The sequence below is a fragment of the Leucopleurus acutus genome, assembly GCF_964270905.1.
Source record: "Leucopleurus acutus genome assembly, chromosome: 11".
NCBI classification, from domain to species: domain Eukaryota; kingdom Metazoa; phylum Chordata; class Mammalia; order Artiodactyla; family Delphinidae; genus Leucopleurus; species Leucopleurus acutus.
The window spans coordinates 27,358,186-27,371,058 of record NC_139152.1 but is presented as its reverse complement, the minus strand read 5'-3'; the positions used below and the strand labels follow the sequence as shown (position 1 = coordinate 27,371,058).

The following is a 12,873-nucleotide window of genomic DNA, read 5'->3' as shown; positions in this document are numbered from 1 at the left end:
ACGTTCCTCCTTTTCCATATTGAAACTGCCTTCTCTGACACTGAGAAATTTGGCTCCCATTATGCTCAACCTATTATTTGCTCAGTTGAACTCAGTAAAAGTAATGTTAGAAATGCTAAGTCATACCACTGGGTAAAACAAACCAATGACCTAGAATTCAGTATTTATAATTCGATTTGCCTTTAGTTTAAGCATGTATAGTCAACATACTGTGTTCAAAAGTGTGTATTAGTTCTAATTTTTATCTTCAGAGTGGTTATGTTATTCATTTGCTATTATTTGACATATGTTCATTTGTATTTATATTCCATTTCAGATTTTTTTTTTTCTTTTTTTTTGCAGTACGCGGGCCTCTCACTGCTGTGGCCTCTCCCGTTGCGGAGCACAGGCTCCGGACGCGCAGGCTCAGCGGCCATGGCTCATGGGCCCAGCCGTTCCGCGGCATGCGGGATCTTCCCGGACTGGGGCACGAACCCATGTCCCCTGCATCGGCAGGCGGACTGTCAACCACTGCGCCACCAGGGAAACCCCCATTTCAGATTTTTTCATCATTTTTTATTATGTGTGTTTGTGTATATATAACACTAAGATGGCTCAAAAGTCAAAACTCAACAAAAAAGGTATACTCAGAAAAGTATCAAGATTTTTTAGCAAATATTTTTTCTTTATTGAGCGTTCCTTCTATATTTACAACTGTGAGCCTGAACCCTTTGGTTCATTCTCCCTGTAGTCTGTGCCTGCCTGCCTTCCACTCCCAAAGCACACACACAGACATACATATACACATACTGATGGAACAGATATTGAAAAACTACAAGATGATCTTTAGGATGAGGTATGTTTCTTCCACCTTTGGACATGATTCTATATAGAAACAATATACTTAATTTTGTTCAGTGTATGACAACCATATACGTAAGTGATCTAAAAATATTTTTTCTTGTGAAAACACCATAATGGACTACATGGTCCAATCTCACTGTATAAAAGCAGAGTTTCCTTTATTAAGACAAAGCAACCTGGATTTGTTTTTACTTAAATACAAGACCAAAACAACACATGAATCATTTCCTCTATAAGAGAGTGACTCCACACTGGGAGCTCATTATCCAAACCCTGTGTCAGGTCCACTCTGCCAGCCCCACTTCCTCAGGACATGTATCTTTCATCACCTCTGGCTCCTCTGGAACAGTAACCAGCTGCCTCTAATTGCCTCACAGACCAGGTGTGGTGGTGGTAGTGGTGGTGAGAGTGGGCTGAGACATTATTTAAAAAGCAAGAATCCGTCGTGCGAAGGTTAACTAAGATTTTCACCATTGTATTTTGAAGTCCTTGACTATGTTTTAAACACTATCAGGAATCTAGCTTTGTTATTAAAACAATTTAGCTATATAAAATGTTGATTTCTTTTCCTCTCAGCCTCTATTCCAAAGGTCTATACCCATAACAATTTGATGTTTTGGAAGAACAGTTCTGTTCATTTTTGTAATTTTATATAACCTAGCTTTTGTGCAGCATGCGGGATCTTAGTTCCCCGACCAGGGATGGAACCTGTGGCCCCTGCAGTGGGAGAGCAGAGTCTTAACCACTGGACTGCCTGGAAAGTCCCACCACGTAAGTATTTACTGAGTGCCTACAATGTGCCAAGCAACCCCAAGTACTGAGGATTGGGGACATCAGTGGTCAAAACAGATAAAAATCCTTACCTTTATGGAGCTTATGTTCTAGCAGGTGTAGACAGACAATAAAAAATAAACAGCTAATTATCTAATTTGTAACAAGATGTTAAGAGCTACGGGAAAAAAACAGATCAGATTAGGGCAGCATGGGGTGCTGTTGCAGCAGAGGCAGTTAAATGAGGTGGTGGTGAGATCCGAGCAGGCTTTAACTTGCAAAAGCTGTTCATTACGCAGACATCTGGGGAAGGAGCACTGCAGGAAGAAGGAACAGTGTCTGTGATGTAAGGCTGAAGTGTACTTGGGTTGCTTCAGTAAAAGCAAAATGTATGGTACGGGGTGGGAGAGTCGGGGGCGGCAGAGACATAGAACCATGTGAGGGCAAAGGACTTTGGCTTTTATTCTGAGTGAAATGGGAGCCCCTGGAGGGACTGGGGTAAAGAAGCAACATAATTTTTTTTTTTTTTTTGTCGGTACGCGGGCCTCTCACTGTTGTGGCCTCTTCCGTTGCGGAGCACAGGCTCCGGACGCGCAGGCTCAGCGGCCATGGCTCACGGGCCCAGCCGCTCCGCGGCATGCGGGATCCTCCCTGATCGACAGGTGGACTCTCAACCACTGCGCCACCAGAGAAGCCCGAAGCAACATAATTTGATTTGTGTTTTAACAGACTCCCTGGCTGCCTATTTAACAATGGAAGGGTGGAGAGAGGACTGGAAGACTTGAGACTAATTAGAAAGCTACTGAAATAATGTAGCAAGAGATGATGATGGTTTAGGCCAGAATGGTAGATAGCGGTGGAACTGGTGAAAGAGAATCTGAGTCTAGGTATATTCTGAAGGTGAGCTAATATAAATTCCTGATGTACTGGCTGTGTAGTCTCAGAAAAAGAGGAGTCAAAGATGAAAGCTTTTGGCCTAAGCAACTTGAAAAGCAGAGCTGCAATTAACCGAGATGGAGAAAATTATGGATAGAGTAGGTTTTATGGGGAAAGATCAGTTGTTCGGCCTGACTGGAGTACATTCAGGAAAGGATGGGAAAAGAGGAATTGGAAACAGATATAGAAAACTCAACTATTGCTCCAAAAGGGAGGGGAATATGGCAGCTGGCAGGGGAAGTAAAGTGAAGAGGTTTATTTAGGTTGGGAAAAATTATAACAGATGTGTTTGCTGATAGGCATATTCAGTTAAGAGGGAAAACTGATAACGTATAAGAAAAGGATAATGGCCGGAGCAGCATCCTTGAGAAGGTGCGTGGGGGTAGGATATGGCACTCAAGTAGAGACCAGATTTAAGCAAGAACATGGATGGGCAGGAAGATAGACTACGTGGAACCTGTGCTGGTAGATGGGTAGATTCGGTTGTGGGAGGCTGTGGAAGTTCCCTGACAATTTAATTTTCTGAGTAAAGTAGGGAAGAAGGTCATCAGCTGGGTGGAGGATGAGGGAGAAGGTGATGGAGGTTTGAGGAGAAAGGAGGTGTGAAATGGTAATCTAGTAATGAATTTAAAATGAGACCCATCAGTATAGCTGTTCATTTTGTTCAGCTGCATGGCTGTAGGCATGGAGAAGACAGAGTTGAGTCAACCAGGTTTTGGTTTTGCCAAACAAGTAAGACAAAGCTAGAGAGTGAACTGAATGCAAAGGAGTGACTGTAATGACTGAACTGTAAGGGAGGGTTAAGGGAGGAAGAGAGGACATCAAGAGCTGAGTGACAAATTACTTAACCTCTCTAAACCTGCTTACTTATATGAAAATGTTAAGAGTGCTGTTGTGAGGCTTACGTGGGATAATGTGTTTATAGAATGCTTAACATAGGACCAAGCACTGAGTAAATATGCAATCAGTTTCTCAAGTGAGGTTTCCCATCAGGATCACCTGGGGAATTTTTGAAAATACTCATGCCCACAGCCCAACCCCCACAAATAGAATTTCTGAGGGTGAGGCCGGAGCATGGCTTGGTTTAACTACTCCCTAGGTGATTCTAATGTATAGTCAGGGTGGCAAACTTCCCTGTTAACTAAATGATCTCTATTAATAATACTAACAATCACTTACTGAATGTCTCCTATGGGCCAGGCAATATACTATAGTATTATCTCATTTAAGGGCCACAACTTTTCAAGGAGGAGTTCGTGCCTGAAGTGACAAACAGTAAGTGACAGAGCCAGGGATTTCTAGCCAGTTGTCTATGACTAAGTCCCTTCCGCTATAAGCTTGCTACTCCAAGAACGGTTTGAGGAGCATCAACACCACCAGAGACCTTGTTAACAACAAATGCCTCATCACTGACCTTGCTAAATCAGAATCTGCATTTGAGTAAGATCTTCAGGTGATTTCTATGTATATTAAAGTTTGAGAAGCTCTGAAATAGGCCACACTGGCTCTCTCCGCCACAATTTCCATTCTGGTGTAAGGTGGACGCAAACAAGTCATATCGATGGACCAAGGGCAACAGCTGATGCCAACTGCTTGTAAGTATCAATAAATAGTTCTTCAAGGCCTGAAAAAGGTAATAAATGTCTAAAAAGGATTATCTCTGGAAATATTTTACTTATGAAATAATGCTGAATAATATTATTCTTGAAATATTTACACAGGTTTTGGTGGGATTGGAGGTGGAAAGGAACATCAGTACCTTAAGGAGTAACTTTTTTCTGAATCAACCAAAATTTCTGACAACCAAAATCATTGTGAACTGAACATATATAATCCTAGCTCAAATAACAGCTAAGTCTTTCGAATTCATTTAAAGATGTATTTATTTACAAGATACAAGTGTTTAATATTTAATAGGAATTAAAGTGCTTAATTTTACAATGTTTCCAATTCTCTGCCTTTATGACCAAATATACATATGTTACACAATATATACACTATCTGCAAGTATTTTACATTCATATAGCTAGAAGAGAAAAATTACTTTTTGTGTATACTTTCTCACATTTGAGTTAATTCTAACATTTTGCTAATATACATTTCAAATTGATCAGTCAACAATTCAAAAACCCAGATAACACATATTCAAGAATATCAGTCAATTGTCACTCATAAAATGAAATGCTAGTTTGGTACAACAAACAAGAACCTCCAAAGTTTTATATACAGACATGATTGCTAATGAAGGGAGACACCCCTCCCCAAGCGATACATTTCAACATCCATATAATGTGTAATATATAATGTAATTCTGTTATCATAATGGTCCCCATAGACTATTATGTCTCTTCCCAAACCCATATATATATATATATATATATATATATATATATATATATATATATATATATCACTCTATGTATTTGGTATTTACTTATTCAAATATGCTACAATATTTCTTGATTTAATTTCTCACTAAATCTACCTAATCACACTAATTCAATCTATAATGAATTTTAGGAAGGGGTAAACATCATGTAACTCTCAGGGACCCCCCAATGAGTTAAAAACTATCTTGTAGAAGCCATGTGCTATTTCATCTCAAAAGACAGAAAAGACACTATTTTCTGCCAAATGTTCAGTCCATAAAGTAGAATACAGACCATGATTGACTTTAGAGGGATTTTTTATGTCAGTAAACAGTGCAGAAGATAGTCCAATAGAATTCTTTTTTTTAGGTCTAAAGAAAAAGTAATGACAATATACTAGTGGTATAATTTAGAGGGCAAGGTGAAAGGCCCAGGTGTAATGGATCCCATCAGTGTGCAATTACATAGATTTACATCTTGTAGTTTATATCCCTCTGCAGTTTAAGTGTTTTTCATTTATCTTAGCATATATTGCTCTGATTTGGAGTCCAAGGGACTCTTTCTGTCCACCTCTCTGTCTGTTCTTGCTTGTTTCAGTTCCTAATCTTATTCCTCTCTACCACATCAGTAAAGAAAGCAAAGTTACCCTTTCATGACAACATGATTACAGGGCATACATAAGAATGAATTATACTAAAAATCCATGTATATAATTTATGTTAAAATATTTAAGTTAAAAAGAATACTTTCTATAAAAATTTCATTCCTATGGAAAAACAGAATTGGAAATCAACATTGCTTTTACATATATACATGTATGCATAAAGTCAGAGAAAGGGTTTTAAAAGTATATCTAGTGGTCTTTTATATATCATACTCCTATTTTCTAAATCTGGAGACTCTATAGTAGATAGTAATATGAAAATAAAAAGCAATTTGATTTTACTAAAATTGGATGAGAATGAAAAAGTAACATGATCCACTACAGATGTCCAGTATAGTCCTAAGAATAAGAACAGGTTAGCCACAGATTTTATATTAATGTATTCTTGAAGAATACAAAAGTTAAGAATGAAGACATTATGACATTCTTGCCTTTTGAATTAATTTTAGCTTATAAATACCATGTGATTAATCTTAGATCTGCTAACAGGAACATTATGTGATGTAGAAAGATTTAATGTATTTTCTACTGTGCATTATAGCAAGGATACCTGGAAAAAAAAAAAAAAAAAAAGAAAAAAAGACCTTTGTTCCCTAGAAGTTTATTTGCTCCTGTTGGTGTCTTTTCCTCAGGATATATCCAGCTCAGGAAAATCATTATTACATATGCTCAGAATGAGAACTTAAGGCTTTGAGTATAACCAGAAATGAGATCTAAAATTTAAAGGGGAATTTAGATCTGTTTCCTGTTTCCACAAAGAAGACAATAAAAAGTGTGGTAATTTAAAAAAACTGTTGTTGTTGTTGTTTTAATTTGGGTAGCTTACCCAGTGAGTGTAAGTACACCGAGCTATATTAAACTTCATGGAAAATGAAATGTGTAGTGCAGATGTGCTTTAACTGTTTTTAACCACCCATACATACCCTTTGCAAAAAAAAAAAAAGGCTTTAAAAAACTTTAAAGTAAAATAAAAAGGATTTTGATGGTTACTTGAATCCAAGGAATAATGTTGTCCCTCCCCCACCCCACCCCCCGCCACACATACGTTCTTTTCCCTGTACTGAGCAATTTGAATCACAGTATCACTCCTAGGAGTTAATTTTCTATACCCTTGTGGCTAGGAACATTCACATTAAAAGTTCAGTGTAAAACCTACCCTGTAGAGTTTTATTGCTTGCATACATGATGGCATTATAGATGCCATTATTACAAAAGTGGCTGGTGGCATTTTTCATTATTGGGTCCCACTTAAAACCTGGAGATAAGTCTGCACTACATTTCATTGGTAGACTTTCAATAAAGCAAAATTTATGTTGAGAAAACTGGAATGTAAAAAATAGCAGTTTTATCAAAGAAGTATTTTGTTAAGTTTAGAGAAAGGGCACTTTAAAAAAAAGATGATTTAGAGAAAATAAAGAATAAGACCAGAATGGAATGTTGGTTTTAATAGTAAAACAACCAATTATTTTTCTAGGTTCAATTTGTCATGACTGCTCAGGTGTCTCAGAAAGCAAAAGACAGATTATTCTTGTAACCAGACAATCACATTTTGAGGTCTTTTGGTTGAGTGTTTCTAAATGGCTAAGAGTATTCCTTTGCCTTTCTCCAAGTAAAAGCATTTGTGATTCTTTAATAAGAAACAGGTAAGGCTGCTTCATTGCTTCTCTTTGTGCTTGGCAAAAGAACATGTGGAATGTGAAGATGGTGACTGGACAAGCAGAAATTCTCTTCTAATACTAATATTTCTATTTTTTAAAACAAATTAAAGATAATGTTAAGAGCATGATAATAAATATTCTCTTAACATGAGTATTCTTTAAATAATCTAAATTAAATAACATTTGATATTTATTGAGCCAAAGTTTGAATGTGTTCATGTTACTTCCATTCCAGAAGAACTTATTTGTAGGGAAAGTGTAATCTTCTTGTTGTTCAAAATAGTTTTCAAAAATAATCTGGCTCGTAAATCTTCTAATTGGCTTTTACATTTCCATTTTTCTATCCACATTTACAGAAGTCACCTTCTCCTGTTAATCATTCTACATTTTTATTGCTTCTCTTTTCTTGAGATTAAGAAAACCAAAGCATCACCTAGAGCCATAGTTCAACCTCAATAACCACCCCCGAACACAAACACACACACGGTTGGCAACTAGAAAAGAGAATCAATGTAAAAAATTAAAAATTTGTCCTTAATTTAATAGGGCCTAAGAAGCTACCTTTATCTTTTTTTGGCTCTAAGTATTTGGTTTAATGTTGATGGATCATGGCTGGTGTTCCTTTTACAGAAGAAGGCAACCTAATCATGCCCACTATAATTAGTTTATCTGCTCCTTAGGGGTGTGGGGGGAAGAAAAGAGATACTTCAAATATTTCTTAAAAAAAAAACAGGGCCTGAATAGATGTGTGGCAATCTCAAATTCTGAGTGAAGCTAATCTACATTTAAGGTGTAATCCTCAAAGGCCGAGGATAGTGGGGCCATTCTTGTCGATTTCTAGCAGACAGATGCATTAAAAAGTGACAATATTTGGAAAATGACAGAGTAAATGAGAAAAACAAAAAAAGAGAGAGAGATCTAATTCTGAGGAAAGGATGAACTTAAATAGCCAACTTAATGTGAGATTTTAATCACAATTACAATATAATAAAAAGCAGCCTTTGTGACAAGGAATCACATTTTGTCTATTAAAATTCCCCAGAGGATAAAAGGGAAAAGAATGCTCAAACTGTCGTCAATCATCTTGTACCCCCCAGAAAAACCTGCCATTAAAATATTGCTTTTTTATATTGTATTTTTCCCCACTCTTCTTTAATGAGGTGGTTTAAAGAGTTGAGGATAAACTTTCTTAATTACCTATCCATCCCCCTCAATCATAGGTTATCCCATGTGAATTTTGTTTCATATCTGACAAACGAATAGGCCCACACAGTTATCTTAAGTGTTAATTATATATAGTCCTCATTTAACCACAATTAACAGTCTTATGGGAAAGAAAAACATAACAATAAATGTAGTTTCCATATGTCCCAGTTCTGTGTAAGGTCAGGTATCTTGTACATGCTGATATTAACTGCTGCAACAATTAGAGGATTGTAAAAGGTAAAATAACCTGTATGACTTGACCATCCCAGTGACCAAAATGCACTTATCTCAGAATAATCAAGACTGAAGCATTTATTAAACGCTCATCTTATATTTAAGTAGGTATTATTAGCACCTTCAAAGAGAGGCACTGTTTTAAATAGGCACAGAACAAAGAAAAATAGTACTTTAAAAATACTGTTGGAATTCACTAATATATCCCATGCCACATAAATTACAGCTTTTTATTATAAAAATATCAAGACCCTTAGATGTCAATCAGTTAAACATAAATCACCAAAAACATTTCTTAAGTTTAGAACACTGGTCAATTCCAAGATAAAACATGCTGTGTATTTAAAAAATAAATTAGAGACAAATATGAACCTAAAGTTGAAGAGAAAAGCATGTATAATGTGTGTGTATATATATATATATATATTTGTATTTAATACTATATATACATAATTGCTATATACTTAAGATATTTTATTCTTAGAAGTATTTCTACAAAAACAAGTATCTTAATAAGTTGAAAGTTTGAATACCAACAATTTGTTTTTTCTTTTGTTTTAAAAGAATGTACATCATTTATGCAGCTTGAGCTTTATAAACTAAATTAAATAAGTTAATAGCCTAAACTGTCCCTGTATTTTTTATTTTTAACGTGGATCTATTTTGGCAACATGGAGGTATATCTTTCAAACTGTTGTAAATCCTACATGTGTAAGTGAAGACATTAAAGGATTTCTTAAATGAAAGTGGCCTTTTCTAACCTGAAGTGATAGAATTGATACCAGTTTTTTCCAAGACAAAAGTACATATTCAAGGAATAGCTCATTAAAAAATGCTCTATTTTTCACATTATTTCAAACTTTATGGGTAGAATGGCTCTACACATTAATTTCAGTAAGAGTACATAAACTTAGGAAAATAGTCCCCCCAAAGATGCATTTATGAGCCTGTATTTTTCAACATAAAGTGCTAAGAGATGAAAAAGGAGAGCTGAGAATGTTTTGAGCTGTAAATCTTGAGACCCCCCTCCATACTGCAGTAGGCCCTGGAACTCAGCATTCTGATTTTCTCTTAGGTTCAGGATGATCGTCCAAAGTGGCTGGATGCTTACTAGGGCCATCTGGCGTCTCACCTGTGACAGCTAAAAGGATGATTTTCAGCCACTTCTGTTTTAGTTCTTCACTGTCTGCAGCAAAGCTGTGCACAGACTTGGACTGAGTCAGTTTGAAACTGTGTGGCAGGTCTGCACTCCTCAGCATATCATCCACAATGTAGCCCAGGAGTGGAATAGTGGCCTGGGCTCTGACATCCTAAGAAAAAAGCATGGTACATAAAGAAAAAACATGGTGAGATGTGATCCGGCGCCCACTAAACCCCCTTTCTTACAACCATTCCAGACTCGCACTGTGAACTCTCCATGGAGAGAGATGGGGATCCAGTGCTTTTAGCACAGTGCTTGTGTATGAGGCCACCCGTAACGTCACCTGAGTGAATTGATGAATGAGTGCTGACACCTAAATCAGCTAGAGTTCATTGACCCCACACCTCTTTCCCTGTGAGGGAGCCCATTCAGTTCTTCATTCAGTGTAAAAGGGAAGAATAGTCATCTTACTGTACAAAACCAGCAAATGTTAATGATGATTTCATTATCAAATGCAGTTCTATTTGGTGTTTCATTCATTCATGCATCAATTTACTTATGGACAGGAAAAGAATGTAGGAAAAACAATGAAACAGAATAAAAAACCAAACAACCCAATCAAAAAATGGGCAGAAGACCTAAACAGACATTTCTTCAAGAAGACATACAGATGGCCAAAAGGCACATGAAAAGATGCTCAACATCGCTAATTATTAAAGAAATGCAAATCAAAATTACAATGAGGTATCACCTCACACTGGTCAGAATGGCCATCATCAAAAAGTCTACAAATAATAAATGCTGGAAAGAGTATGGAGAAATAGGAACCCACCTACACTGTTGGTAGGAATGTAAATTGGTGCAGCCACTATGGAAAACAGTACGGAGAACAGCTCTAAAAATAGAGCTACCATATGATCCAGCAATCCCACTCCTGGGCATGTATCCAGAGAAAACCACAATTCAAAAAGATACATGCACCTCAATGTTCACTGCAGCACTATTTACAGTAGCCAAGACATGGAAGCAACCTAAATGTCCATCAACAGATGAATGGATAAAGAAGATGTGGTATATATACATACAATTGAATATTACTCAGTCATAAAAAAGAATGAAATAATGCCATTTGCAGCAACATGGATGGACCTAGAGATTATCATACTAAGTGAAGTAAGCCATATAAAGACATATATCATAAAATAAATAAATTTTAAAAAAGACATATATCATACAATATCGCTTATGATATATATGGAATCTAAAAGAAAAATAAAAGACACAGATGTACTTATTTCCAAAACAGAAAGAGACTCACAGACAGAAAACAAACTTTGGTTACCAAAGGGGAAAAGGGGGTGGGAGGAGGGATAAATTAGGAGGCTGGGATCAACATATATACACTACTATGTATAAAATAGATAACCAACAAGGATCTGTATAACACAGGGAACTATACTCGATATTATGTAATAACCTATAAGGGAAAAGAATCTAAAAAAGAAATATATATATATATATCTGAATAGCTGTGCTGTATACCTGAAACTTACCCAATATTGTAAATCAACTATATTTCAATCAAAAATACACACACACACACACACACACACACACACACACATATCTCAGCGTTTTTAGTCTATTTCTAAAATAAAGTTTTACTAGCACTTAATGTAGATCTAGGCTAAAACACAAGAGGTACATGAAAATTTTTATATGTTTCCAGGTGAGTGCACAATTGATTTAAGTGTTGTTGGTTTTTTAAGCACAACACAATCCATAGTGCCTGGTGCATGTCCGCTGTTCCCATATATTTATCTCAGATCCATTCACATAAGGTCTCAAAAAATTGTTATTGGATAATGTTAATCCAAGGTTGATTTAAATTCACCTTCTCACATTCCTTTCTTTTTCAAGTATCCTTCCATGCAGGAAAAAAAAAAAGGCTTACTAATATTTCCCATCATTAAAAATGCTCCTTCTTCTTGCCTCTCCCTCTGATTCAACCTCTTCTCCCCATGCCCTTTCCTAATTCAACTCACATTTTCTCAAACCCACTAAATAGGAATGAGAGAAGGGGGCAAATGATTCACAGGCTGAAGAAATTATTGGCTATAGAAGGAATCAGTCTAAATAAACTTGAATTTTAGTTACTTATTATTTTTCAATTTTAATGAAAAATAGTGAAACTGTGTGAATTCTCTTGTTCTATAGAGAAGTAATGGAAGGATTTTAAGTTCAGTGTCTACTGGCCTCCCTCCGTCCCTTCAGAAAGATGAAGTTTAGATACCTGGGGGGCACCATACATGTACAGCACAAGAGGGTCTTGTTTGGGGATCACACACCAAGCTTTCTGCCAAGGTTTTGACTTTTCCATATATTGAAGAAAACTGCACACCACACTGTTTCCAGATACTTCTGCAGATTCGATCTAGAAAATACGATGGAAAGAAACAGTGAGAGAGAGTGAATGAACACAAAATGAACCAGATAGAGAGGTAATTCAACTTAAGGTAACATTCATAAATTACAATGTGTTTATATAAAATGTCTCCTGGGATTGTCTAGAGAAGGTTCATCGCAATTATTATTTAAACATTCATCTAGATCCATGATGAATTAAGTCAATTTTAACTGTATTACCAGACCTGTAATTTAAATAAAATTAAACATTTATTGACTGCTTACTATGAAGGCACTTTTCTTAGCTCACTACTTATATCATTTAATCCTCAGACCAACATCAAAAAGTTATTACTTGCATTATTATGAGGTTTAGAGATGAAATAGCTTTCCTAAGATTTAGGAATTGGTGTGCTCAGATTTGAGTCTGGACCCAGAGTCTGAACTCTTAGCCACAATGCTATACCAACGTCACTATGTAAGAATGCAATAGCAAAAAGGCAAATACTTACCAGCAACCTTTGTTCTATACCTGAGATAATTTTAAAGTTTTTTAAATTGCAATAACTCTTTGTGGAGCCATGTACGGTTTTCTGCTTTGTCTCCAAATACGTAAATCACTGGCTAAAAAGGGAACAAAACCCT

The 12,873-nt window shown here is 36.3% G+C and overlaps 1 protein-coding gene across 5 annotated transcripts in view; it reads right to left on the bottom strand.

Moving 5' to 3' along the window:
* Nucleotides 1-9,212: 9,212 nt before the first annotated feature.
* Nucleotides 9,213-12,873, bottom strand: part of FGD4 (FYVE, RhoGEF and PH domain containing 4) — a 197,954-nt gene continuing 194,293 nt past the window's right edge. For all 5 annotated transcript variants that reach the window (XM_082851080.1, XM_082851084.1, XM_082851083.1 and 2 more), the window contains 2 exons: nucleotides 12,116-12,256; nucleotides 9,213-9,991 (listed from right to left, as the gene is read on the bottom strand). In XM_082851080.1, coding sequence (XP_082707206.1) covers nucleotides 9,734-9,991; nucleotides 12,116-12,256 — 399 coding nt within the window. In that variant the 3' untranslated portion in view covers nucleotides 9,213-9,733. The remainder of the gene's footprint in view (nucleotides 9,992-12,115; nucleotides 12,257-12,873) is intronic.